Raw genomic sequence first — 27,929 nt, 5'->3', positions numbered from 1 at the left:
CTAATTTGATGACAGCATGGCCAATGAGAGCTTTTTATTTCCCGTATGTTTATTATGAAATGTCCTTGTTGGTGATATAAATTCAAGTGCAACAGGTCTGTATAGATAAATAAAAACGGCAATGAAATAATCATGACAATGTAAAATGTTCGTCATATAATACAGTACCTTCAACATGAATGACAATCAAATTAAAAAGTATGTTATAGCAGTGATTCCCGAATCCCAACTACTGTGTCATGCAGTGCAAGGGATTTTTTTTTTATTACCAAAAAAATTGGTAAATAATCTGTCTATGGCAATATAATAACAAAATGCTTTTTGACTACATAGCAGATGGTACAATTAACCTGAGAATGTTACATGTGTATTGTAAACAACCACGTTAGTTTGCCTTAAAGTCGGCTAGCTTAATTCTAACACAAAGAAAACACCATAGAAGTGTTACCAAATAGCATCCTTGTCGCACCTTTTAAGCCACAGATATTTGAACACAAATGGTAAGGGATACATGTAGACAGACAATATAGCAACAGTCATACTTTCTTTATCCTCTGCAAAGAGTGAGCAATATTTCTGCTTAATCTTAATTGAGGAGCGAAGATGTTTCCATCTATATGTCTGTACTATCCTACCTTAATCAGCATTTTTGGTGAGTATGATGTATTTGACATTTTTCATGATTACGTATGCTATTTGGTAAATATTGCTCTCTCAACTCCTCTATCTTCTAGACTCGCAGTTTGTGGTGGTATTGAAAAGTGAATAAAGTCGGGTAAGTCCCTACCAAAAGCCGAGGTATCAAATGTACCGTATTTTGCAATGGGGAAACACTGCTTTATGAAATGGGGTAACAATAGCAATGGCACACTTGATACATGAATGTAGTTTAGGAGTCGGACAATAAATAAAATTTTCAAATAAATAAAATATTTAAACATAAAATTCCAGTCAGAAAAAAAACATTACAATATGAGTTTGGGCTGCCTTAGGCACAATGACATTTAGTGACTATTAGGTCACTAAAAGGTGACAGTTTCAACTTCCCCCTACCGTCGTAGTACATGAGGACCATGGGCTCGTAGGAGGCCGGCACGCAGCATGGCCTAGGCGAGCCGCCCTTCATGATCTGGTTTAAGCGAGACTTCACCTGCGTGTGCATGCTGGCCGGCTTGTAGTTGTGCGGGCACGTGCCGTCGCACAAATGCATCGTGTACTCCGTTGGGGCCACGATCCAATCGGTCCAGCCGATGTCTTGGAATGACACGTTGACGGATTTGCGGCAGCACCATCCTTGTTCGTTGCACTCGTCCTCCTTGTTGGAGCGACGCAGCCTTCTTTTCGTTGCTGCTTTGGGGGGAATGAAGTCTAATTCCAGAGAGATGATTGGCTCGCTTTCACCCACAGCCATCCTTACATCCACAACCAATGCTGTATCATCATCATCTGTTTTGATCCACTTTGTCACCTTGGTGCCGATGTCCATTGTCACATTTTGCATCTTTGAGACATCAACACGAGGGGTCGTGTGTGTCCACCCGGTGGAGTTCCCCATCTTCATGCGCTTGACTTTAATCTCCCTCCTAATGTCAGACTTTACTTGCGTTGGTTGAATTGGAGTCGCCGTGGAAACCCGAAGCTGAGATCGGGTTAAAATAGCCTCCGGATGGATGTTTGGGTTCTTATGGAAAACAGCTCTGTACAACTGCATGTGTCGACCGGGTGGCAACTGCGACAGGTCTTTCCAATGAGGTGCTTTCACTGGGCCCACAATGGAGAGAAAGAGCAGAGAAAAGTGTTCAAAATGAGATATGAGCTAGAAAAAGTCTACACACCCCTGTTCAAATGCTGGCAAATAGCTGCAGGTTATGTAATAACAAGCACAGTGGAAAATTGCAGTTTATCTGATGCGTTTTCTTTGTTGAGCTTTTTACGGGTAAAGTCACATGAAAGGATTTCATGAATGAACTCTGCAACAAACATTCCGTTCTACTCCCACGTTCCTTTCACTCACGAGTGTTAGTCATGATGAAATTAAGCAAGCGTTTCATCACCCTGTTTACCTGGAACTGGAAAAAGCACCGTCGACACAGTCGCTCCCGTCGGCTGGCTAGAATTTCTCCTCATCTCCTTCAGTTTTTCCCAGTAGAGCTGATGCATCCTCCTCAATTCTCGCTCAGATGCTTTTTGGGTGATCTTGGGCTCCTTGTCCATCCCAAGTGAGCTCAGGATTCCCATCTTGACCGCCTCCACTAGTTGGACCCTCTGAATGTCCACATCAAGTGTTTGCTTCTGGGCTTGTTGAGGCTTACACTTCCCTGAGCTGGAGCCAAAGAGCAGGAGTAGCAAGGAGGAGAGGAGCGTGCATAATCTGAGCATGGCGGGTTTGTTCTGGGAGTGCTGCTCTTGTCTGGATGTGCTCTGTCTATGTTGTTAATGAAATTCTTGGCATGCTTTCATTTATAGGGCGTCTGTGTTGCCACGCCCCTTGCTCAGTCAGGTGAGCTTTAATGGTCTGAGTCAGGCTCACAAGGTATATTCAGGAACAGTAATGTGTCTAATGAGCTCTAGTAAACTTTTAAAACAAACATTGTGGTGAATTGCTTCAAAACCATTTCAGGCCAGTTACAAACTTTTAAAAAAGTTACAAACAGATCCACCACTCATCTCCCAAGGTGTAAAGTTCACAAATACTGAACAAACAAAAAAAAACACCAACAACAACAACAACGTTTCATCACATTTAGTCAGTTGAATAAAAAAAGATGAGTGGAAAATTCCTCAGAGCAGTATTGCCAAACACATCATGGGAAAAATTTCCCTTCAATTAATAACCAGGTTCAATGCATGATTAGAAAGTAATTTCTCACCAGTTACTATGTGACTTGTGGATTGTGTTCAAAACATTTTTTTTTCCACTGAGGGTGAGATTACAGCATTTGCTGCTGGCTGTTTTTATGATAGAGAAATAAAAGATAATTGGGAGTGATGTTTGGTCTTGAATAACATCTAAAGCTCCGGATCACTTAGGCATCAAATACAATGGCAGCCACTGTGTGCATGGAAACAAAAAATAAAATAAAGCACAAAAGTGTGACTTGCCGAAATAGGTGATTTGTTTTGGAACCCATCCTCTGGTATTCTTAAAAAAAATCCCCATTTTGCTGTTTGCATGCTCAAGTTCCATCTTTTGAATAAGTTGAATTGAGTTGGACTTTCATTTAGACAAAAGTACCGTAATTTTCGGACTATAAGTCGCACCGGAGTATAAGTCGCACCAGCCATAAAATGCCCAAAAAAGTGAAAGAAAACATATATATGTATATAAGTCGCTCCTGAGTATAAGTCGCCCCCCCACCCAAACTATGAAAAAAACCGCGACTTATAGTCCGAAAATTACGGTAGTGCCTTGCCACCCCATTGTGGCTTCAATAGGCCATTATAAACTTTGTTTCAAGGTGTTTATTGCAATGCAACAAAGAGATTTACATAAGTCAGCTAGCGTAATGCTAACCAACAATGCAAAAAGTCATCGCCTAGCTAAATAAACTCGCATGAATGTTGAGGGCGTTGCAATCTTTCAAGCAACAGACATTTGAACGCAAACACAAATAGCAGCAGTTAGCTCAGGGAATGTAAACAAAATGTAGCAACACATCCATTATGTATTTAAAGTTAGGCAACATGCTTGATGTTCTCAATGCTGGGAGCCAAGTTTCAGCATGTGTAGCAGATGTCTCAAACGAACCAAAACAAGACGGAAAGAAGCCTTGCAAATTGCAGTCGAAGTAAAAAAAGAATTAACCATAGTTTCTTGACGTGTGTGTGCGCGTGCGTGTGTCTATAGATTTTTGAGCTGTGAGTCATTGAGATAATAAAGCAATCAGGTACCACAGCAGGCAATTCAACCTTGCAAGATAGAAGTGTGTGAAAGGCTTTGGTGAGTCACCAAGTATGCAATCGTGTAGTTTGTACTACAATAGTGAAATCTTTTATACAAGCCATTTTTTTTCCTGCAGGTTAGAGAACGAGACTTTCTTTGACATCATCCAAACATTCACTTTCTGTCGTGCTTGCACATACAAGGTATATTTTTTTCTCCATTGTTAGTTGATTTAACTGTTTGTTTTGTTTAGTCAGTTCACAACATTAGCTAAGGAATGACAATGCATTACTGATATTCTTAAACAACATGTGTGGTTTTTTTTTCACTTCTACACATTATGAGCAGTATGTAAAGTTTTGAAATAAGGAAATGATTTTGTGTGCTGACTTGTCACCTAGTTAGAAAAATGGCTATTTGATCTAATTGAAAGTAATCATTTGGCTTAACTTTACATTTCAGAGTCTATACTTTTTACTATTACACAATTACAGGAGTCTAATCAAGACTTTTACCCGTCTATGTTTACACAAGCCAACGCTGGCATTCTGTGTGGTCTTGTTTTCCTACTGTCAAGTCACTCACGCTGTAAGGCCCCTTGAGGACAACCTTGTAACTCATCCAGACAGATTACGCCATCTAGCGGCAGATATAGTGTACGTCCTGTGACTACAGATGATGAAAAACCCTTGAGCAGGATCCAGCTTTCAGTTGCGCATGCACAACTTCTCAAAATTTGGTTGGTTCAAATTTGGTCAAAGTTAGGTGGAAATTGTCTGTGTTGGACACGAACAGTGATAGTGACGTGACAAAACTGAAACGACACATTAATTGACAAAACTGAAAACCAATACAATTATTTAATGGGAGGCAATTAGACATTGTGTACTTAAAACAACTAATTCAATTCAAATCTCAAGCTACCACAATATACTGACAGGCAGAACAATGAAGTCCTCTTCCACTAGATGGCAGAAAGAACTAATTAACCTACGGGAACGTTTTGGTTTGGTAGTGTGGTTTTTAAATGCTCGTAGTGATTTTAAATATCTTAATCAGTTTTTTAACTGTCAGAGACCCTAGACAAGGAAAAAAACGGTGTAAAAATGTGTACTTACTTTTCTAACAGTGGGGATTTTGTTGTGCGCTGGAGTTGCTCAATAGCACATCACACAAATGATCGGAACATCCCACTTAAACACGTGCTGCACAACCAAATTACGCTTTTGAGTGCTGCATTCCTTCATTTTTTTTGACTCTTTAAATAGTTATTCTTTACAGCAAAAATGCATTAAATCAGGAAAATTAAAGTGCCAGTTTAGAAGTTTCATGTTTCCATCCCCAAGAATGAGTTAGGCCATGAATAGGGAATTTCACAATGAAGAACAACAAGCGGCCCACTTGTATAGACATGTGATACCACAGTATAAGAGACAAGCCATTGTGGTTATGAGGAAGAAAAAAAAAACAATACAAAGTGACTCTCTGATACCGCTGGGTGACAACAGAAGCACAATTGTTTTCCCCCACAATAATTATCAACAATAAAATAATAGGTTATATATTTTTTTAATATAAGCACTTTGGCCACCTCTTGCAGTCCACACACCATCCACTTCCCCAGCGCATGATGAACCGGCAAATGACCACTTTTCCGGGGTCTGTGGGGGAAACCGGGGAGGAAGATGAACAGGCTGAATAGAAGGGGGGTGATGTGGTGGCGCAGCAGCGAGGAGGAGCAACTCTCTCCAGGGTACAGCAGATCGCAAAATGGCTTGACTGGGCAACCAAACGCGTTGTCCTGTACTGTACTGTCGATGTTTTTGATTTGCATTCCATAATGGATGAGCCGAATATCTTGAGACGACGCGGGCTACAGGTAAATAAATAATAAGACGCTGTCACGACACGCCGCTTGTTTCCAGGCAAATTACAAAGAGCGTGAGCATGAGCCGAACGCTCAGAAGATACAGTAGGCTATTTGATGATTTGAATTGGGGTGGTGTCCATTTTACTTCCACCTCTATAGAAATAATCATACACACCATGTGTTGCATTTCTACGCGGGGTTGACAGTGCTGTGTCTTTATTTTGGAGCATCTCATTACAAAGCTTTGCTAAATATGGTTGCCTTGGTGATACGAGGAGCACACATGATCCAGACAGGAACACCTCCTTTATCTTCTTCTCCTGAGTGCCATGTTTGTTTTTCTACGATGGGAATAATGAAGTGCACGCGCTACTGTATTCTTTGTGCCTCTGGTTTCTGTTGAGAGTGTCAGAATTAAAATAAAATCCTAATTTGAGGGTTGAGGTGGTAAGAAGTCGTTTTTCAATCTAATTTTAAAATATACAGCTAATTATTAATTGTTACTAGTGGCCCAAGAGTGAAAAGGGAGAACATTATTATATGATCATGTAAAAAAAAATATTCAACCATCCTTGGTTCATTTTTTTGTTCAATTTAAATGCCTGATGCACCTTTAGGTGCTATTGATAAAAAAACATAATGACATCAAGGTGGGGTCATGATTTTAACCTGACTGTCTTTTGCTGTCAAATGAGGACCGCACAAATGCCCAACGGATATTGCACCAAAGCATATATTAAACATGAGAAAAATCTCAGTGCGCACCCCCAAAGAAAAATAAAACACAAAAACAGCTCATTGAAATAATGCTGATCTTGTCTGCATTTACTCCCGAATGAAAAACTGGTTTCGTTAAACACCATGCTAGTATTCTGTTGTATGAATCACAAACACATTTCTTTGTTCTGCCTGTCACTATTATTACTGGTAAAGATAGATGCAGACACAGGAAAAACCTTTTTGTCCTAATATTTCTCAGACCAACATCAAACATTTTGCTTTATTTGGCTGTGTTTTAACATAAGAAAAGAGAGACTGGAGAATAGAAGAACCGAACATATGTATTACCATCAGAATAAGAAAAAAAAACAACAGCTGTCAGCAAATCTTGTTGTTTCACCTCAGTCCTGCCAATCACAAGGTCAGCATTGACCAGTTAAGACTTTCACTGTATTCTCTGTGACTAATAACCTATTAGTAATACATGAAAGTAGGCCACACCACAGCTAATGACATTTACATGCACCGAGAGGGTAATCAGGGGGATTTCGATCGATGAAGCCAGCACAAGTACTTCTTATGCCGTAGCTTGTTCAACATGTAATGATTGTTTAAGAGTATGTTCACAAAAGACTCTCCAGTTAGGTCTGGAAATGTTTGGGATTAATTCTGAGGATTTTAGCTTCACCAGAACAGATATGTCATTGAAGTGTTGACTTTTTGTACATCAGTGGGAAAATTTTGATGCAAGAAATGCTTTCATAAATGTCTGTAATCTTCCTGATTATTTGAACAAATTGGAATCAGAATAAGTGTGGATAAAATGTATAAAATGATGCAAATATTGTCACTGTCCAAGGAATACACAAAAGTGAAACATTTAGATGCAAGAAATGCTTTCATAAATGTCTGTAATCTTCCTGAATTTGATTATTTGAACAAATTGGGATCAGAATAAGTATGGATAAAATGTATAAAATGATGCAAATATTGTCACTGTCCAAGGAATACACAAAAGTGATGTTTCTGCTGCCATATTTGTAATGTGTTTCTTCATTTCTTTATTCCAGAAAGAGCTGAGTCTACCACGAAGAGGAAATGTGTAAGTGATACAAAGTCATTGTTTTTGCAACTGGTGCTTGTCACCTGTCAGTTTATCACTTTATGTCAATACTCAGGTTATTTTATGGCTATATACATTGAACCGAGCCATTCTCTTGGTAGCTGACAATTGAAGCTGTAGATCAGGACTGTCTGCAGTCAAAGTGGTCTCACCGCTCAGACTGGTTTTGTGTTAACTTAAGCGATAAAGCGGAAGCATGACAGTTGGGCACAATTTGAATATTTATGTTCTGGTTTTTTTTAACTTCAGACCATTTGAAAACCTAAGCTTTTAAAGCAGGAAGTGCCTGCCAGTAGTCTCTTGACAATTTCCAACCAGTTCTGCAATATCTGCATTTTGTTTACATGAAAGATTAAGGTTTTATTCACCTTGTGACTCAGTCAAAAATTAGATAACAGTCAGATAACAGTCATTGAAATGTCGAACACATTACGTAATGCTTCACATTCAATCGCCCTGTGATTGACTGGCGATTGGTCCAGGATGAAGTTCAGTTCTTGTCAACAATAGCATAAACAAGAGGAAACCAATCAAAGAAATTTGTGTACATATTGTCTTGTATGAATTGTATTGTACCCCATATATCTATATATCAGTGACAACTATTTGCCACTCCCTAGTCATTTTTAAACAAGAAATCCCTTTGCACTGGTAAAGGAATATACATTGTGTTGACTTCAGATAGTAGAGCGCTTATATATGCACTGGAAAATGTATTATTAAAAATATAAATATATTAAGAGCGCACATTTTGTACAGAAACATGTACAGCATTTTGTCTATATTTGTTTTTGTTATACATCTTGTTAGGAACTGTATGGCCCTATGTGGCGCCTTGGTAGCAAGAATGCAAAATTGTGGCCCACCCCACAGGCATTGGCGCCGTGACCCAATTTTTTTCTTCATTTTGTCCGAGGGCACATGAAGGCAACACCATTTCCTCCTCCCTCCAGCGCAGATCTTTGCGCGTGCGCTGTGCGTCGCTGCTGTGACTGGAAAGTTTTTTTTCTATCACTCTTTATGTGTTTTTTGTCGCATTTATCAGTCGATAATGTCGCATTCTGGCGAGGACAGACTTTTCCTGAAGCGTATCGGATGACAAGAGGAGACCTAGAAGGACGGACATGGCCGTAGAAGCGGCTCGTTATTACCGAGCTGGCGATTTGCGAATCGGGGCTCAGTTTTTACCGAAGCTGGACGACCGAGTTGGTGCCTTCGGAGGTTGCCGACTAACCAGGTTAATCTAACCGGCTCCAGTGAACCTCCACTGGGGGAGACTATTTGACATGAGGCTGTAGAGGACAGCTCCCCTCCCTGGATTACCTTTATCGGTCACCACCACCATCATCACCACCATGGCTGACCAAAACCATTACTGGACGGTGCTACCGAGCTACAAAACTAGTTTTGTTACCGGGGCCATGATGAAAAGAACCAAAGGGTAAAATAATAATGATCAAAATGCTTTGCAATTAGCCGTCTGTATACCATCTCGTCGGGTCTTCGATGACAATTTTCTATATTATTCTTTCAATGTGTGGCTCTAGAATTTCTGAAAGTGAAGCGCGTGTGTGCGCGCGCGTGTGTGGACTGTCATTGTCTGCACCCATATGTAGCATAAAACACCACAAAGTATCTGTCGATCGTTATTCCGATATAATTACGATCTTAGCTCTGGGAGATAGATTGAATTATCACACATGTACTGTACTGTACTGTACTGTATAAAACAAGCTTGTAACGTTCGTATCGAGCCTCTCAGTTTATGACAGCCTTATCTCCCTTGACCAATATAAAGGCTCTCAGTAGAACATTGGTGGTACATGCATTTGTATTAAAGCTGATAAGGATTATTCTGGAGGAGTGAGTTGTACTCTCACCGGGCATTTTATTGGGCTCACCTGCAAGAACTAATGGTATTTGAATTGTGAGAAACACTAATACAGTGTTGCATTGTAAATGGATGGATGGATGTGCCGTGAGAGAAACGTTTAATTCATTCCTTGGCTACACTCGTAATGCATTGGAATGAATGGCAGTAGGGTGTGCCCTGCCTATAACTCAAGTAGGATTAATTGCAGAGAATGAAGAATACAGCATGAGTATTGTTGTCTGTGTACAGGTGTTGCTGCACCGGTTATGGTCAAGTCAAGTTTATTTATGTAGCCCTTTATCCATTTATTTGGAAAAACGTGTACGGCTTGTCACTTGTACCTCTCAGCACCATTGTGAACTCTCCATGTCATCTTATTCAAGCACCCCAAAAAAACGATGTTGCATAGTGTTAATAAGGATAAATAGTCCCATAAAAGCAAAAATATCCAAAGAAATAGATCTATAAAATGTAATTACTGTATATAGTTAACTGTAATACAGTCGATTGAGACATACCATGTATAGTCAATTTCTGTGAATAATTGATGCTCCCCTGAAAGTGATTCTAATTGCCTATATAAATAGTTGTAACCATAAATATACCACAAAATATGCACTTAAACAGCACTTACAATGCTTACAACTAGGGATGCACCGAAATAAAAATTCTTGGCCGAAACCGAAAACCAAAAATGAGGAAACCAAGGCCGAAAACCGAAACACCGAAAGAAATGATTATGTCAGTTATTAGAACCACAGCATTTATGGCTACATGTGTACTAACCTCACTAAAATCAAGGCATTGCAATAAACCAGTTACAAAAGTATGAAAATATTTATTTAGCACTGACATTACAACAATGCACAATATAAATTAAAATTCAAAAATAAAATAAAAATAAAATGTTTAACTTGACCCCACTCATGTGTACATTAAATAATAATTTACAGGCTTATAACTGACTGGCCTGCTGAAAGACTAAAATTAAATATGTTCTCTTGGCAGAATCACTGGAGAACTTTCTTGCCTTTTCAAAAACGTCCGCCACAGACGGAGTGGGCGTGCTCGGTGTCAGTTTCCTTTTCTGTGTCGCCTTCTTCTCATATTCAGAATGGCGATCGGGATGTTTGGATTTCAGGTGATGAATTAAACCCGACGTGGAGAAACTTTTTGCAGATGCACCCCCTCTTGAAATTTCAGCATTGCATGTTTTGCAAATCGCTATCCGTGGGTCATTCTCTGAGATAGTGAAATCAGTCCACACCGCAGACATGCTGGCTCTTATCCCGTTTTCCCGCGTGCTGGCTGCGCTGTTTGCTCACGTCATCACAAGTTTCGGCCGTGTTGTTTCGGTGATTTAGGTCTTTCGGCCAAAAACCGAAAATGCACTTTTGGGTCATTTTCGGCCGAAAATTTTCGGTGGCCGAATTTTCGGTGCATCCCTACTTACAGCCATCGTCAAATGTGTCCATACTTTTTAAAATACAGCACAAAAAACAAGGAATGTCTAACTGCATCGCCAAACACAGGAGTTACATCGAAGCTTTTGCTGGGAGGAAAGTTTGCTACTTTGTCATCCGCTGGGCCAACATAGCGCCGAGTGTTTCAGTGTTTACTGACTGGTAACCACTTGATCAGTGTAGTGTCAACACAACTGGCAGTTGGAGATAGCTTTAGTGATGTTCCACGAAGCTGTTGTTATGGATTCCATTTGTTTTCTAGTTTGGTGAAACTGTCATCCGAGTCTGCTTCTTGCGAGTGTTTGTATTTGAAAAATCATGACTTGGGGTCCAGTGAGGATTTTTCTACCATATAATTTATTTTTTAAGTAATCTCATAGATCAGTATTGCAAGCTATTTACTCATTATTGTGGTTTTCAATGGAGCTCAGGGATTGGACGTGGAACATTGAGCTGCAGTATATTCAACATGCCGTGCCACGACAAGCATCTGCTCACTGTTGACGCGGCCCATCACAGTGATGCTGTCATCTCTTTGTTCTGGTTTGATTTTTCTCAGAAGAATAAAATGGAACACATGCGAGAATGTTTGTGCGTTGAGCTGCAGATGTTTTTAAGTCAAAGTCCATTTTTAATCTTCTTCTTCTCTGTTATTGGACTGTCTCTGTCGATTTTTAGTTTTTCCTCAGTTTGTGGTATCACATACAAGTGTGTTCAGGCACAGTGGAAGGATTTTTTCATATGGGCCAATAAATGGGGGGGTGGGTAGCGTTGTAGCGCTGGCCCCGAGTGTGTGAATGTGCCTCATCGACAACCTAGAAATGTCAAGTTCTATCGGTTTTCACATCCACTTAATTATTTTAGGTCACAAGAAGGTGAGGAACGGCGATATCAATATTTTCAGGATGACCCTGAGTTAATGCGACAAGTGTTTTGAAAGGTGAAATGGCACATCTGTACAGCAACTGAAATATTTAAGATCAAATAGGCATTAACGGTCCTTTTTTTGTGTAATTTAGATGATTGAGATGCCAGAGGCGTGTCTGTAATAACACCCTCAATTAAGTATTTAACATGTTAATAATACTGTGATTAACCTTTCTTTACACTTTAATGGTCATTATGGATTTTGATCTTAGTGACATTTTGTTCAAAAGTAAAGCTCAGAAGGCTTCATAGACACTTTGACACAGGGAGCAACAGACCAGTATAAGGTGAGTTTTTTTTTTTTTTTTGGGGTGTAGGCATATTATAGAAGGACATAGATCTGAAATTGCAATAAATAATGAAGTCACCCAGGAAGAATCCAAGCAACAAGATTAAGTCAAGACATTACAGATGAACTCAGGGTTGCACTGATACAATATAAATAAGAGAGTGTATACAGAGTTCAGTCAGCTTCTCCTTGGTCATGGTAATATACAGAAATTAAATTCAACTTCTTGGTGGTTCTGTTCAGCCGACACAATCCAGAGCTCATTCAGTACATTCATCTCGGAGTGGAGAAATGTTCTGCTCAGCTATGGTAATGGATCTGCAATGGTGCTATGGAAGAGAGTGGAGTTATGTCATGGAGGCCAATGGGTGCATCTGGCCTCCTTCTTTAACCGTTCAACAAGGCTTTATTTGTGTGATTAGGTGCTGTAGCTTCAACCCAGTCATGGGAACACTTCCAGCTGTGTTATCAAATCGAATCAGTGTTCCTTGGAGCTCATCTGCTCACCATGTTTGGAATATTTGTCAAAATGAATGCACTATGTGTTTGTAAGCTGTATAGATTGTTTTTGTGGAAGCTCATAGCGTAAGTGACTTTTCGCTGTTTAAATTGTTTTTTTTTTATTGTCACAGTGCCCGTAACAACAAGAGGAGGAGTTTGGCGGTCGGGACCCCTTCGCCCACCCTCTCACGACCGCTTTCACCTCTCCCACTCACTACAGGTACTTGTGTGGTTTTTGTGTTTACACTTGTGTGCCATCTGAGATCTATTTGTAATTTGGGAGTCTCATTAGATGAACTGTGCGCATGATGGGCCAGGAGTGGCTAGCCCACAGAATTACCCCAAGAGCTCAGCGACGACTCGTACAGAAGTTCACAAAGGAACTCCCTTGCTGACTCAACAATGAGGAAGAAACTGGGCATGCATAAAGTTCTTTGGAAAAAACAGCTGCTTACCCAAAAGAACATAAAGGATTGTCTGAGAAAATCGGATTGAAACGTGGCCTAAAAGGCCTTTCATGATCATAAGTTGCCGTTGAGGGTGGCCCAACCACTTAATAGGTTTAGGGGGCAATCATTTTTTCACACAGGGCTGTTTAGGGGTTTTCTTCTTTAATAACAAAAAGCTCCATTGAAAAGCTGCATTTTACTTGTGTTGCCTTTGGCTGATAGTTAATTTTGTTTGACGATGGGAAACATTTAAGCGTGACAGACATGCAAAAAAAACAAAAAAAACAAGAAGGATGCAAACATTTTGTCCACAAAATGGAATGTCACAAGATTGTCAGTATCTAGCCTCTAGTGTTGTTTTGTTTATTCCCTGCTAGTGGATCCCGATATGATGGAACTGACTTTTTTTGTCGTTCACGACCGCCGCAAAGTTAGATTAGCAGACAGTTGCAAATTTGTTCCGTGTCTTGCACCACACTGCAAGTCTGACACTGACCTGCCCCCCCCCCCCCCCCCCCCCCCCCCCCCCCCCTCCGTCATTGACTAGATTAATCAGCCGGTCAGTTTATCCCTCGGGTCCAGACACGATGAACTATTCTTAATTGTTAATAGTTTATGAATGGTAAGTTTTTAACAAACTGTGTTTCTTTAGCTGGCAGCAGTCCTTCAGAAAGCCCAAGAAATGTCTCCGCTAGCAACTCTGCCAACTTCCAGTTTGCCCGCAGGTAAGAGTTGACTCAAAATAGAAACTTGAATATGATATCAGGCGTTGCTTATTATCTGCTTACAAGTGTTGACATTTTACGTGATTCAGTAGAACTGTTTGAATGTAGAACTATCGTGTAATTTTTAAAAGAAACTTAACAGGGTAATAATGGCATGCTCCGACCTTTCCGTGCTACCGTCATAGACTGACAAGCAGCCCAACCGGGTGAAAAGCCCAAAGGCATCTTGCCTGTCATGCAGATCTGTAAACACTTCTGACAACACATTGGGGGTCCAAAGCAGCATGAGCCGTAATGGTCGGCAGCACAGAAAAATTGGGTCGTTCCTATTAATGTGGACATGTATATTTTCATTTCAACGCCCCATTCTCTTATGTACCCAACATGACCTGTTTACGCACAAATGCTGAAGATTGCGTTTTGGAAAATCTTTACCCTGCCTCGAGTTTCCCAAAAGGGTCCCTAAAAACTAGGGATGCACCGAAATAAAAATTCTTGGCCGAAACCGAAAACCAAAAATGAGGAAACCAAGGCCGAAAACCGAAAACCGAAACACCGAAAGAAATGATTATGTCAGTTATTAGAACCACAGCATTTATGGCTACATGTGTACTAACCTCACTAAAATCAAGGCATTGCAATAAACCAGTTACAAAAGTATGAAAATATTTATTTAGCACTGACATTACAACAATGCACAATATAAATTAAAATTCAAAAATAAAATGAAATAAAAATAAAATGTTTAACTTGACCCCACTCATGTGTACATTAAATAATAATTTACAGGCTTATAACTGACTGGCCTGCTGAAAGACTGTAAAATTAAATATGTTCTCTTGGCAGAATCACTGGAGAACTTTCTTGCCTTTTCAAAAACGTCCGCCACAGACGGAGTGGGCGTGCTCGGTGTCAGTTTCCTTTTCTGTGTCGCCTTCTTCTCATATTCAGAATGGCGATCGGGATGTTTGGATTTCAGGTGATGAATTAAACCCGACGTGGAGAAACCTTTTGCAGATGCACCCCCTCTTGAAATTTCAGCATTGCATGTTTTGCAAATCGCTATCCGTGGGTCATTCTCTGAGATAGTGAAATCAGTCCACACCGCAGACATGCTGGCTCTTATCCCGTTTTCCCGCGTGCTGGCTGCGCTGTTTGCTCACGTCATCACAAGTTTCGGCCGTGTTGTTTCGGTGATTTAGGTCTTTCGGCCAAAAACCGAAAATGCACTTTTGGGTCATTTTCGGCCGAAAATTTTCGGTGGCCGAATTTTCGGTGCATCCCTACTAAAAACGTATGTATGTACTGTCTTGTTAAATCGATTTGGCTTTTTTAAAGATGCAGCGGCGGTCTCCTGGAATTCATTTCTGGGTTAATGTTGCACTGCAGTAGAGCATAATGCAGCACATGCTGGAAGATGGATTGTGCTACTTCACACGAAGCCGCATGACTCATCCGCGTTAAGACTTCAGAGACTGCCAATGTGAAGACAATGTTTGGCTAGGTTCACTGGGTTCATTTGTTATTGACTCAAGTGTCCAATTATTTTGTCACTCAAACCTCTAACTGCAGTAACATGTGATTTACAAGGCTTCAGGACAACTGCAAACCAAGCGACATGACCAAACACGACTGAACTGGACAGATCGTATTGCCGTAAAAGTGGCAGCGACCTCGCTATACCTCGTGGTCATAATAACCACAATAGAGTGACAATCCAGAAAAACGACATACGGCAACTCTCCCGCTTGTAAAACAGAAAATAATCCGCAGGTCACGGTCACTCGGGAAAATTCCTGTTGTCATTTCATATTTAGTAACATGTCCCTTAAAGCTTGTTTGTGTCAGGAAGCCTTTGACCATTCTTGTCATCATGGATTGTCATCAGTGAAACAAACCATTCTGGACAGATGTGGGGGGGGCATCATTGTTGTAGTGATTGCTTGCGTGAGTGTATGAAGTTGTGAATGTCATTGGTGCATTGCAACAGGAGTTCGGCTGCATACGTCTGCGTGATAGACAGACTGAAGCAGTGTTTGTTTTGTTTCTTACTCTTGTCTTTCACTGTCTCCCTCGCTTCCTTCATCTCCTGCTCCATTTGCACCCGTGAAGCCATCTGGCCCGCACTGAGAGGTAAGAAACCATCACAAATGGAAATCTCCATGTCTTGCTGTTCTTTTTTTTTTTTTTTTTAAACTGATTTTAACTGGGGCGGCTCGGTGGAGCACTGGGTAGCACGTCCGCCTCACAGTTAGGAGGGTGCGGGTTCGATTCCACCTCCGGCCCTCCCTGTGTGGAGTTTGCATGTTCTCCCCGGGCCCGCGTGGGTTTTCTCCGGGCACTCCGGTTTCCTCCCACATCCCAAAAACATGCTTGGTAGGCCGATTGAAGACTCCAAATTGTCCCTAGGTGTGAGTGCGAGTGCAAATGGTTGTTTGTCTCTGTGTGCCCTGTGATTGGCTGGCAACCGGTTCAGGGTGTCCCCCGCCTACTGCCCGATGACGGCTGGGATAGGCTCCAGCACACCCGCGACCCCCGTGGGGACTAAGCGGTTCAGAAAATGGATGGATGGATGATTTTAACTGAATTGCAGAGGTTTTATAATTTATTTCCAGGATTTTACTGTTTTGTTTTGTTTTTCAGCAGAGGAGATGGCCGAAGATGGTCTGTGGCATCGGTTCCCTCCTCGGGATACTGCACCAATGCACCCAGTTCGTCAGTATCTGTAAGCCTCTATGTATCTTGGTATCTTGCTTCCAAGACCCCCGCAGTCACCTTTGTGCCAATTCTTTAGCACGGCTGATACTTCACCCCCCTGCCCAAAATCAATTTTCAAAGTGTGAAACTCTCACCTGCTCGCTGGCTTGAAAACTGGCCTTGCAAACAGTGTGTATTTTGCTCCGCCGGGCAGTCTGGAACCAAAACGTTCATTCATCGCAACTCTGTGTTCTTGGCAAGAGGACAAACGTCGCCGGCGTCTGCAGACCGTCGAGAGCGTCATTTCACGCTCGCGCGTCAGCAGCGTTGAGTGTGACCTAAAAGTCCATCGACAAGTCGCAAGAGAGCCTTTAAAAGCACAAACAGGCTAACCAAATATTACAGTTTTCGTTGAATTATACACGGCCAAGTAAAGGGGAGGGGGGTTGTTTGCATGAGTTAGTCATGATAACAGGATGTGTCTGATGATAAATACTTGAATCACAGCTCTTTATCACGTTGCACAGAGGGAAGGAATGAATCACCCAAGAGTAATGTTGAATGCTTCCAAGAGTGCTTTTTCCAATGCAATGCGATCTGTTTTTCTGACTTAATCCAAGAATTTTGATGACAAAAAAGATCCGTAATGTCCAGGTGTTTATTGTTATGGAAATTGAACTTAATCCCTCACAAGTTTTTTTTTCCTTTTTTTTTTTTTTCTGGCACAAACAATTAGCAAGGGCGGTACAGGATTTCCTCACTCAATTGATTCCGTTTGGGAAAAGTCACCTTTTATTCAGCATTTGTGAGTTACACCCATTACGTTTTTGTGTCTGTTTTTTTTTTTTTGTGGTGACGCTCTTTATACTTTATCTTAAAACTCGTCAGTTGGCTGGAAAACAATAGTTGGGTCTTGTGCCACGGCTATAATTTTGCATGCTTGGCCACATGGCTCAGAGACAGTGAGGTCAGCTCTCCCCACACAAAGCCCCTTTCAGGGATCCACTCAGTCATTTCTTTATGCAGCTCCAGCCCGAAACATCTCTCGTTTCCTTCTCAGGCTTTCTCCTCCTCTTTCTATCACCTATTTGCAGCCTTCTACAACTAAGACCCCTGCCCAAGAAAGTTTTCTTAAATTCCAAGGCTCACGCCACACATTTTGGTGTGGAGTGAGTCAAAGAACGCACACATGGCCAAAATAACAGCCTGGAATTCTACTTTTGCAGGACAAATCACTTAAGCTAACGTACTCCTGACTGAGATGACAAAATGATAATTTATGTTTGGTTTTAAGCGCTCTTGCTGTTTATTATCTTGCCCTCATACACTTTTCCATATAAAGCAAAAGTAAATGCTCTGCAGCGACCGCCGCTGTCAGTTATTTCCATTTTCTTCAGGACAAATCCTGCTTATCTTCCCTCCTCTTCTTTTCTTCCATAGTCATCCTCCTCCCAGGAGCTTTTGCACCAGCTGCCTCTCCAGCCGACACAAGATGATCTCCACTTCCTGTTTAAACATTTCCGGAGCACGGAAAGTGTGGCAGATGAGGAAGGACCACACACTTCACCCACTGTCAGGGTCCGCTCGCGCAGCCTCAGGTAGCATTAGTCTATATTTGTTATTGTGTGTGTACTTCAGATGACTCAATGTCATATTTTAAATAAACTAATAAATCCGTCGCACCAGGTTCTTCACCGATCCAGAACTTAGAGATCGCAGTGAATAAATAGAAGTCAAACTTAATTCATGGACTTTCAGTAATGTTTAGTCATAGTCCAAAAGTAAAGGGGGATAAAACATGAGACAACATTTCGGTGCTGGTAAGACACCTCAATTTAACTCCACGTCTTTCAAATTAAAATAGGTTACTGGCAAGTGTCATTGGTGGCTTTATAAATAGCTCCAGAGTGCCTGTAAAACATTTGTTGTCCCCAAGCAGTTAACCATCGCCAATGCGACCTTATTAAACCGAAATAGAAAAGTTCTGTTACTTGCGTTACATGCTCTCGTTTCTGACTGCTCGGGTTATATACGAGGGTTGCTATTTTCAAACTAGTGTGTTGATTTGTCTGGCGTGTTGCAAACATTCCTTCTTGTAATTGAACCTGTTCAAATACAACAGATGGATGCATTGGTGGCTTCTGGAGATGAGAAAGTTATCTGAAGCATTTTCAAATGAGCTGACCATGTTTTGTTTTTTCGTTCTGAAAAATAAAATGTAATAATCGGATGTTTTTATCCTTTCAACATTTGCCTGTTTCTCATCCAGCCCTGGACGAACCTGTGGAACATTCGACAATGAGATTGTCATGATGAATCATGTCTATAAAGAACGATTTCCCAAGGTACTGTGGAACTTGGAACCCATCTTTATTTGTCCTCTATCCTTCTTAATCAATCTCCACTTTTGATTCTTTCAACACAATATTTATTAGTCTTCCATTGTTGTTCCTTTCCCAGGCAACAGCGCAGATGGAGGGTCAACTTCTGGACATTATTGAAGAATGCTCGCCTGGAACTGCTCTACCCCTGGGCGATGGTGTGCTTGGGTTCATCCAGCACCAGCTGGTGGAACTGGTCCGAGACTGCCTGGATAAGTCCCAGAAAGGCTTGGTCACATCTTGCTACTTTGTGGAGCTGCAGGAGAAGCTGGAGAAGCTTTTGCATGAGGTAAATGCTCCCATGGTGTGAGCTTAAGAAACACTTCTGGTTTATTGCCATTAAAATGTTCCTTTCAGAACAGCCAGTGAATTTCTGCCACAATCCCTTGAACAGACACTTGATTTGTTCTTTCTCCATCAGGCGTATGAACGTTCCGAGAGTGAGGAAGTGACCACCATTACAAAACTAGTGAAGAAAATTCTCATCATCATCTCCAGGCCTGCCAGGCTTCTGGAATGTCTGGTAAGGCCGGGTTGCAATAGTTTCCACCACCGTCTATTGTTAAAGGGATTTTGTTGTTTTTGCATGTTTGCTTAAAAAGAAAAGGCTACTGGTCAAAATGGAATGAAACAACTTCAAGAAGAACACGTCTCTTGTCTTTTCCAGGAGTTTGATCCTGAGGAGTTCTACCAGCGTTTGGAGACTGCGGAAGGTCAAGCCAAGGTGAGCCAGGGGATCAAGACGGATATTCCCAGATACATCATCAGTCAGCTGGGACTCACCAGGGATCCTCTTGAAGGTGCTGAACTGTCAATTCCTACGATACATAAATGAGCTCGTAGGGAAAAAAGTGTGTTTTTAGCGACTGAGTTCTTTTATACATTCAAGTTCCTTAGGTGGAGTCTCACTTGCGACCTGCTGGTTTTATGGTTTTGCCCATTACACATTCCATTACGTCACACATTTCACCAATGTTAAACTTTGATTTAATATGCTGTTATTTTCTGCCCTGCTCATCATGAGAACTTTCTAAGCTAAAAATTTGCAATCATTTTTATTCATTTATTTTTTCATGTTATTGATTTATTTGTAGCTTATTCTAAGCTAAACATTTGCAATCATTTTTATTCATTTCTTTTTTCTTTTTATTCATTTCTTTTTTTTCCCTAAAACAAATCTTCTTCCAATATTTAAATGTGATCTTAATGCTGTTCATTTTTGAATCTACAGAGATGGTCCAACTGGAACAAACAAGCCCAGTTCACAGGTCTGCCAGCAGAGAATCCGATGAGTCTGGAGAGGCAACGCCAACCCAGGTAGAAAGTCATGCAGAACATCAATTCAAAGATATAGAGCACAAACATGATCACAATGCTTTTGTGATTCAGAGCCGGGCAGTTTGCACTCCCCCGCGTAGGAAACCGCTGGAGAGTGACTTTGAAACCATCAAGCTGATTAGCAATGGCGCCTACGGGTGAGAAAGACAACATTTCTTTGTTTGCATTCAACAGACTGTCTTTTGTGATAATAAGCAGAAAAAAGAAATTGGAAGATGTGTTCTCATTCAAAATTTTCTTGTCATCTACTCCGGCCCAACATCTCTCTCATGCCCCGCCCGCCTTGGCCACTCGCAGAGCTGTATTTCTAGTCCGTCACAGGGAAATGCGACAGCGCTTTGCCATGAAGAAGATCAACCGGCAGAACCTGATTTTGAGAAATCAGATCCAGCAGGTCTTTGTGGAGCGAGACATCCTCACCTTTGCTGAAAACCCATTTGTGGTTTCCATGTTTTGCTCTTTCGAAACACGCCGGCATCTCTGCATGGTCATGGAATACGTAGAAGGTAAACAAGCGGTTTGACGGTTAGGCCACTCATCATTTTTACTGTATGACATGGAAATCATTTATCTTTCTTATATTCATCATGTCCTTCTGGCTTCCCGTTATTCCAAGGTGGTGATTGTGCCAATCTTTTGAAGAACATCGGTCCTCTGCCTGTGGACATGGCACGCATGTATTTTGCAGAAACCGTCCTGGCTTTGGAGTACCTTCACAACTATGGCATCGTACACAGAGACCTCAAACCTGACAAGTGAGCCCCAACCTGCTCCTTCATCTGTTAAGGTCTCAATCTTGGGAGTCACATTTCATACAATTGTGTTTGTTTTTCTTCCTTTCTAGTTTGTTAATCACCTCCATGGGGCACATCAAGCTTACAGACTTTGGACTGTCAAAGATTGGCCTTATGAACATGACAACCAATTTGTATGAAGGACACATTGAGAAGGACACGAGAGAGTTCATCGACAAGCAGGTACGTGGTCTTTTCTTTCCATGAAATAATATGGACTTCATGAAATCAGCTAAGATCCTTCCAGGTGTGTGGCACCCCCGAGTACATCGCTCCTGAGGTGATATTGCGGCAGGGCTATGGCAAGCCTGTCGATTGGTGGGCTATGGGCATTATCCTCTACGAGTTCCTTGTGGGATGCGTGCCTTTCTTTGGAGACACGCCAGAACAGCTTTTCGGTCAGGTGGTTAATGGTAAGGAAATTCTTGACTTGAATGTTTTTGTTTTTTTATTTTCCATCACAAAAGTTTAATTAGTCACTAATTACTAACTCACTGCAGTCGTCACTGTGTTAGAATGCTTTCAGTGAGTTTGTATTGTTGACTTTGTTTGCTCAGATGACATCATCTGGCCCGAGGGAGACGATGCTCTACCGGCTGATGCCCAAGACCTTATCACCAGACTACTTCGTCAGAGTCCGCTGGAGCGCCTGGGAACAGGTAGCGATTATTACCGGACTTAAAAATGAAGGATTTTGTTCAAAATGTGTATTTATGCTCCTTAGGTGGAACTACTGAGGTGAAGATGCACACGTTCTTCCTGGGACTTGACTGGAATGGCCTTCTGAGGCAAAAAGCGGAGTTCATACCACAGTTGGAGACTGACGAGGACACCAGTTATTTTGACAGTAGGTGGATTTATAGAGGCGTACTCTAGATTACGTAACTATCATTTTATAGCTGTTGTACGATCCCGTCATTTACAGCACGATCCGAGCGATACGCTCACCTCGGTTCGGACGATGATTATGAAACAAACGACGACGAGTCTTCTCTTGAACTGCGACAGTTCTCCTCCGTGGCCCATCGGTTCAGCAAGGTATGTTTTCTTTGACTGCTCGCAGTGTTTCTTTCAACTAAACATCTTTTTGTGATTAAAATATTTCTTCCCGGACTGAAGGTGTACAGCAGCACGGAGCACCTGTCCACCTCGACACCGTCCAACCAGAGCTTGTCATCTTCAGAGCGGAGCCATAGCGAAGAAAAGGACGAGCGATGGGAAGGCAGAGGCGGCTTTTCCCCTGGTGACGGACACAAGCACCTGGCCATCGGAGACAGAACAGATGGCGTCAGGGGGAGGTGAGATTTGTCACACAGATTTAAACACGTTAAAACATTTCCTGTTTAATAGATAGAGAATCAACTTGCTCTGTGCATGACTCTGGAATGATTGGCAAGTCAATAGCAGAGTGGCAAGTCAGGAATTTACCCTCACGTCCAAATCTGGCAACTTCCAGCTGCAAAAAAAAAAACAGAATGGCGACAACCAAAATACCAAACTTTAGCCTTTAAAAAGGAGTCCACATACCAGCGGGTGATGTCTCGGCAGTTATGTCTTTTTTTTCTAGATTTTAATGTGGTCAGTGAGAACAAACTGTTCAGAGTTCAGGAATAACTGACTCCACTTTCCCTAAAAGTTTGGGCCTTTCAGATCATTAAATGATGATTCACGACCACAGGGCCGGGTTTTGAAAACGAATGTTACCAAACGTAACCACGACCACGCACGAAAGCAGAGGCCATTCACATACTCGTATGAAAATAAATTGCAAACTGCAAAAACTGTTTTGGGCTGTTTCCACCTGTTGTTTTTGTTATCCTTCGTTACCACTATTCCTTCAATACATTCATCGGTGAAGCAGATTCTTAACCCCGGTAAAAATAAATTCTGCGTGTGTTTCTCTCGCAGCTTGCGTCCTCGTGCTTCGTCCAGTTCATCTCAGTCAGAGCGCAGTGCTAGCCCGCTAGTATTAAATAGCACTCAGAGCCTTGACTTGATGCCTCGCTTTGCCATCGCTGCCGAGGAGGAGGGTAAGCCTGGAGAAGCAATCACGTAATTTTATGTTCAACTCGTGAAAGACTCACTTACTCTTCTGCTTTGTGTTTGTAGATGGTATGGTCTCCAATCTGCGGCGCATTCGTCTGCGCAGCAACAGCACAGGCACCAGGCCGTCATTCCGCAGAGGCGCGTCCAGACGCATCGCCCACCAACTGGACACCCCAGAAAAACCCAGACCTCCTGCTGGGAAAGTCCCCAAGTCTGCCTCGGTCTCTGGACTCTCCCTCATTATTACCCCAGGTGCATACATAACAATGACCTTTTTACAATTTGAAGAATGCCTTATTTGTGAAACATGAAAAGAGAACCGTTTATGCAATGTTAATACAGTACTGCAGTTCTGTAGCTGCTTTTATGGTTCATGTTTACAGTGCCCTCTACAGACTGTTGCCAGGCAATGTATACAACACAAACGAAACGCATTTGTCCTATAGGGGGCGGTAATGCACACTTCTCTGATAAAGCCACAGCAATTCGTACCAGCATAATGACCACCATTAAGATGTTATGTAGCTGGCCCATGGTAGGTAGAGTCCACCAAAAACGAAGCAGTTTTATTCCCTACAAAGTATTTCATATTGCTGTAAGTCACTCATGCAGTGTTTGATCGTGGCATAGATTTGGTAGTTGTATAATTAGGCCTGTGCAATAGTTACAAAACCTGCCTCAGAGTCTGTTTTGCTGTCTTCAAGGGTAATTAAATTGGATGTGTATTAAGACTTAGGTCAGTTGTTTTGGCCATTTAATATGCAACCACAATAGCCCAGTTGCATTTAACCACGTTCGGGACAGCAAGAATGACCTTTTCAAATATGCTCTCCATCCAGATGACTCAGCGGGTCCCTCTTCCAGCCCCAAGTCATCTCTATCGCTCTCGTCCAACCCGTCGTCAAGAGACTCCTCCCCCAGCCGGGATCTTTCCATCAACATCAGCTGCCTCAGGCCTCCAGTGGTCATCCACAGCTCCGGGAAGAGGTTTGGCTTCGCTTTGCGAGCGATCAGAGTCTACATGGGGGACAGCGATGTCTACACAGTTCACCACATGGTTTGGGTATGTGTCTGTCTCACAGGCGCTGCGCTGCGGTCGGAACGATAATTATACTGATGTCAAATTCGAGTTAACTATGTTTTTCTGTGTGTCCTTTTTGGGCATTTCTTGTTCAAATAAATGTCAACAACACTGTTGTATCACGGCAGCATAGCTAAAATGGCTGATCTGTGTGCGTCTGTATGTTCAGTGTGTGGAGGACGGAAGCCCGGCGCACGAGGCTGGTTTGAGAGCTGGTGACCTCATCACTCATGTCAATGGTGAATCTGTACAAGGTCTTGTCCATACTGAGGTGGTAGAGCTTCTGCTTAAGGTTTGAGATGAAATGCAAATTGATTGTGGTTCCTCTATTAGCTTCATATTAAAAGCTGCATTTTCAGCAGAGTGGCAACCGGGTGACCCTCCAGACCACCGCTTTGGAAAACACTTCCATCAAAGTGGGGCCTGCCAGAAAGACGAGCTACAAAGCCAAGATGGCGCGACGCAGTAAGAAAAGCAAAAGGAGAGATGGGCAAGACAGGTAGAGTGTCACTAGAAAGCATTTTGGAATTTTAGCTGATGTCTCCAGTTTAATTTGGGCTAAATTATTATTAAATGTACATTGCTGTTGACCTTTACTTGTTTTGCTCCGCAGCCGACGGCGTAGCATCTTCAAGAAGCTGTCCAAACATACGCCCCCTGCACCGATGCAAAGCAGTCGTAGCTTCTCGTCCGGCTTCCACCAGTCATCTAGCGACAGCCTCTCTGGCTCTCCCACTCAGTCTCTCTCCCCCGGCCCGTCCACTCCCTGTCGCTCCCCTGCTCCTGACCACTCTGGAGGTGAGATGGAAAAGGTTTTCATTCGATGCACCTGCACAATACATATATAGTATATGCTCATTTCTATATTGAAAAGATGACCTTAGTTATCTCTTTCTCTCTTCACTCAGATTCAAGTTCCTCTCCCTGCTCCAGCTCCCCTAACTCACCGGTACCTCAGACTCGTCCCAGCTCCCTTCACGTGATGGGCCGCTACACCAAGGCCGGTCGCTGCAAGTCCACCAGCAGTATCCCGCCGTCCCCACTGGCCTGCATCCCACCTCCCCAACCTGTGTCTCCACAGTGCTCCCCCTCCTGCCTCCCGAGCCACCCAAAGTCATTACAGGGCTTTCATGGTAAAACGCTGTCCCCTCCCACTATCGCCCGCCATTCCGTGCGTCCCCGCAGTGCCGAGCCGCCGCGCTCGCCGCTCCTCAAAAGAGTCCAGTCAGCAGAGAAACTAACTGGTGACAAAGCAACAGGCGGGTATCATTGTGAGAGGAAAGCCTACAGCACGCGTCGCCATACCATGGAGGTGCCTCTGTCTGAGGGCGAGGACGCAGAGGAGGACGCCGCCACCAGCTTCGTCTGCGTGGGCGAACACGGCCGCCAAGGGCTGTACGTCGGGGGCCCAAGAGGCCACCAGGACGTTATCGGAGGAGGCAATGAGCACCACCGCTCTGCCGCCTCGCCACAACACCGTGGCGGCAACCACCACTCGTCCGAGGTGGTGGTGATGAGAAAGCTGGCCCTGTCCGAGCGCCGGGACTCCTTCAAGAAGCAGGAGGCCGTGCAAGAAGTGAGTTTTGACGATTTGGATGAGAGGGAGGCCACGCTTCCTCACACTCAGCCCAAGACGTTCAAGGCTTCCTGGGTCAGCTCGGCCCAGTCAGACTCCAAGATGAAGGTGGGGGGGAAAGCAACACAGCAGAAAGCCAAGTCTAAAGATGAAGAACAGTTTTAGATGTAGCCACTTCACAAGGGATCGAAATTAACAACCAGTTTGTTCTGGGGTATCTGTTAAAAACAAAAGTTAGGTTTTTGGACTTTTTGAGTAAATTTTTAGGATGGGCCTAAAAATGCACTATTATACATACAGTTGAACATAATTTGACCATTTCTGTGACAAGCATAAATTAAGTTTATCGCTAAAAGGTACAGTTGCGCTCGGTGGCGCACTGGTTAGCATGTCCGCCTCACACTTAGGAAGGTGCCGGTTCGATTCCACCTCCGACCCTCCCTGTGTGGAGTTTGCGTGTTCTCCCCGTGCCCGCGTGGGTTTTCTCCGGGCACTCCGGTTTCCTCCCACATCCCAAAAACATGCTTGGTAGACCGATTGAGCACTCCAAATTGTCCCTAGGTGTGAGTGCGAGTGCAAATGGTTGTTTGTCTCTGTGTGCCCTGCGATTGGCTGGCAACCGGTTCAGAGTGCGATGACTGCTGGGATAGGCTCCAGCACGCCCGCGACCCCCGTGGGAACAAGTGGTATAGAAAATGTCTGGATGGACTAAAAGTTACAGTGCATTCCATATCCATCTTGAAAGTTCACTTAAAAGTCCAACAGCACTAACCTTTTGTATGTTCATCTTGGGCCGATCGCCTTCGCCAGACGACTCTGCTCAAGTCCCATCACAAGCTTGAAAATTGATGTTTTGAGGTAAAATGCGCATCCTTCAATACCGTTATCATGAATATGTCTATATTTGTTCATTTCCCTGTCACTTGTTTTCTGTTTGTCACCGAATGACATTTTGTAAATATATTTGTATTTCAAATGAAGACTTGTATTTATAACTATGCTCATCTGTTCTTTGGGTTGCTAAAATGGCCTGGGATGCTTTAGTGATTGTTTGCTACTGTCAAATAGTGTAAATACACCGAGCGAGTGTTTTTTTTTCCTCTCAATTTCTTTAGGGGCTTTTTGTTGCACTTGGATGCAACCAAAAAATCCATTTTGTGCTGCTTCTCAAGAGGAAGTCTCTGACATTATTGGGTCTCATCACTACTTGATATGAAGATCACACTTGAAAGACAAACATTGGTGCCAAAGCAAGGTTAGCCATAAAAACCACACACAAGTATAAAAAGCTGTTTGAACAACTCTATATCCTTAATATCCAGCTTGAGGTTTATGTACTCGTTCTCACTTGTTAGGTAATTTAGCATACTAGTAGAACAACTAGGGCGCTTGATGTATAATAAGAATGAATTTTTGCTGCGATAATGTGGTATGGGTGTTTTTTTTTCTATTATTTAAAAAAAAAATGTAACCACATAGTTAAACAAGAAATCCTGAATGGAGGAAATAAAAAAAAAAATAGAGGTGTTTTCTCCCCACCCTATATACCCATAAGGAAGCATTGTTGTTGCAGTAGTACTAAACCACGCTGTTTGTGTTTTGTATAAACAACAGTGGACCTTGAAAACAGCTGTCGTGGTGTTTTTGAAAGTGACCTTGTAAGAATCGTTGGCCTGCAAAGTGAGTTGAGTGCAACTAAAGTGGCAGGTTCCTAATCTCCTCTTAAAATCAACCTCAAAGGATTGTGCATGCTTTACATTCCACCATATTATTCCCACCTTTACTTTTTATAGTGCCTGTTTGCAGGATTTTACTCAGCTCGTGGAAACTTCTTTGTTTAATACAGAAGCAAATGTGTCTAGGAGTTTTTCATGCAATTTGAAGCTAATTTGTTGGATACATTTTGGGATGATTTCAGCATTTGTTTTTTTATTTCATACTTGTTGATATCTGTACCCTTAATTATGTCTTTTTTAATTTCTTGTTTTAAATTGACATTTAGCAGGTTAGCCTTCGCCCCCCCCCCAAAAAAACTTGTCATTGTATGTGCGTTGCTCTCCATGTGAGGTGTTGGACTGTCATTTGCTCTCAATTGCCATTTTTGTGTGTGTGTGTGTGTGTGTGTGTGTGTGTGTGTGTGTGTGTGTGTGTGTGTGTGTGTGTGTGTGTGTGTGTGTGTGTGTGTGTGTGTGT

At 42.4% G+C, this 27,929-nt stretch overlaps 2 protein-coding genes across 10 annotated transcripts; one reads left to right on the top strand and one right to left on the bottom strand.

Moving 5' to 3' along the window:
* Positions 1 to 648: 648 nt before the first annotated feature.
* On the top strand, positions 649 to 25,964 carry mast3a (microtubule associated serine/threonine kinase 3a). Of its 9 annotated transcripts, none has more exons than XM_037277239.1 (29): positions 649 to 775; positions 3,848 to 4,086; positions 7,544 to 7,575; positions 12,781 to 12,869; positions 13,751 to 13,823; positions 15,936 to 15,956; positions 16,470 to 16,548; positions 17,961 to 18,118; positions 18,790 to 18,865; positions 18,981 to 19,190; positions 19,323 to 19,424; positions 19,569 to 19,701; positions 20,133 to 20,218; positions 20,291 to 20,376; positions 20,537 to 20,745; positions 20,856 to 20,994; positions 21,084 to 21,216; positions 21,281 to 21,446; positions 21,591 to 21,692; positions 21,758 to 21,880; positions 21,959 to 22,071; positions 22,153 to 22,331; positions 22,942 to 23,063; positions 23,143 to 23,331; positions 23,919 to 24,142; positions 24,330 to 24,452; positions 24,523 to 24,659; positions 24,774 to 24,958; positions 25,069 to 25,964. In XM_037277239.1, exons 2-29 carry the CDS (start codon positions 3,955 to 3,957, stop codon positions 25,899 to 25,901), a joined length of 4,254 nt encoding a protein of 1,417 aa, XP_037133134.1. In that variant the 5' UTR covers positions 649 to 775; positions 3,848 to 3,954; the 3' UTR covers positions 25,902 to 25,964. The 9 variants fall into 9 exon arrangements, with proteins under 9 accessions (XP_037133134.1, XP_037133129.1, XP_037133128.1 ...); XM_037277234.1 differs by having other exon boundaries at positions 24,520 to 24,659; XM_037277233.1 differs by having other exon boundaries at positions 16,467 to 16,548.
* LOC119137701 (growth/differentiation factor 8) lies at positions 823 to 2,672 on the bottom strand. The gene is made up of 2 exons (XM_037277249.1): positions 2,064 to 2,672; positions 823 to 1,761 (listed from the first exon to the last, which is right to left on the bottom strand). Exons 1-2 carry the CDS (start codon positions 2,377 to 2,379, stop codon positions 989 to 991), a joined length of 1,089 nt encoding a protein of 362 aa, XP_037133144.1. The 5' UTR covers positions 2,380 to 2,672; the 3' UTR covers positions 823 to 988.
* Positions 25,965 to 27,929: the final 1,965 nt, after the last annotated feature.

Source organism: Syngnathus acus, chromosome 17 (assembly GCF_901709675.1).
Source record: "Syngnathus acus chromosome 17, fSynAcu1.2, whole genome shotgun sequence".
Taxonomy (NCBI): Eukaryota; Metazoa; Chordata; class Actinopteri; order Syngnathiformes; family Syngnathidae; genus Syngnathus; species Syngnathus acus.
The sequence above is the reverse complement of the archived record's forward strand: the minus strand, read 5'-3'. Positions and strand labels throughout refer to the sequence as shown.

Excerpts from the sequence above, each read along its gene's own strand:
- LOC119137701 (XM_037277249.1), bottom strand. The coding sequence starts at position 2,379 with ATGCTCAGATTATGCACGCTCCTCTCCTCCTTGCTACTCCTGCTCTTT. Across the intron at positions 1,762-2,063 it reads GGTGCTTTTTCCAGTTCCAG|TGAAAGCACCTCATTGGAAA; the intron begins GTAAACAGGGTG and ends TTGTGGGCCCAG.
- mast3a (XM_037277231.1), top strand. The coding sequence starts at position 3,955 with ATGCAATCGTGTAGTTTGTACTACAATAGTGAAATCTTTTATACAAGC. Across the intron at positions 12,870-13,750 it reads ACCTCTCCCACTCACTACAG|CTGGCAGCAGTCCTTCAGAA; the intron begins GTACTTGTGTGG and ends GTGTTTCTTTAG. Across the intron at positions 19,702-20,132 it reads CACCAGGGATCCTCTTGAAG|AGATGGTCCAACTGGAACAA; the intron begins GTGCTGAACTGT and ends TTGAATCTACAG.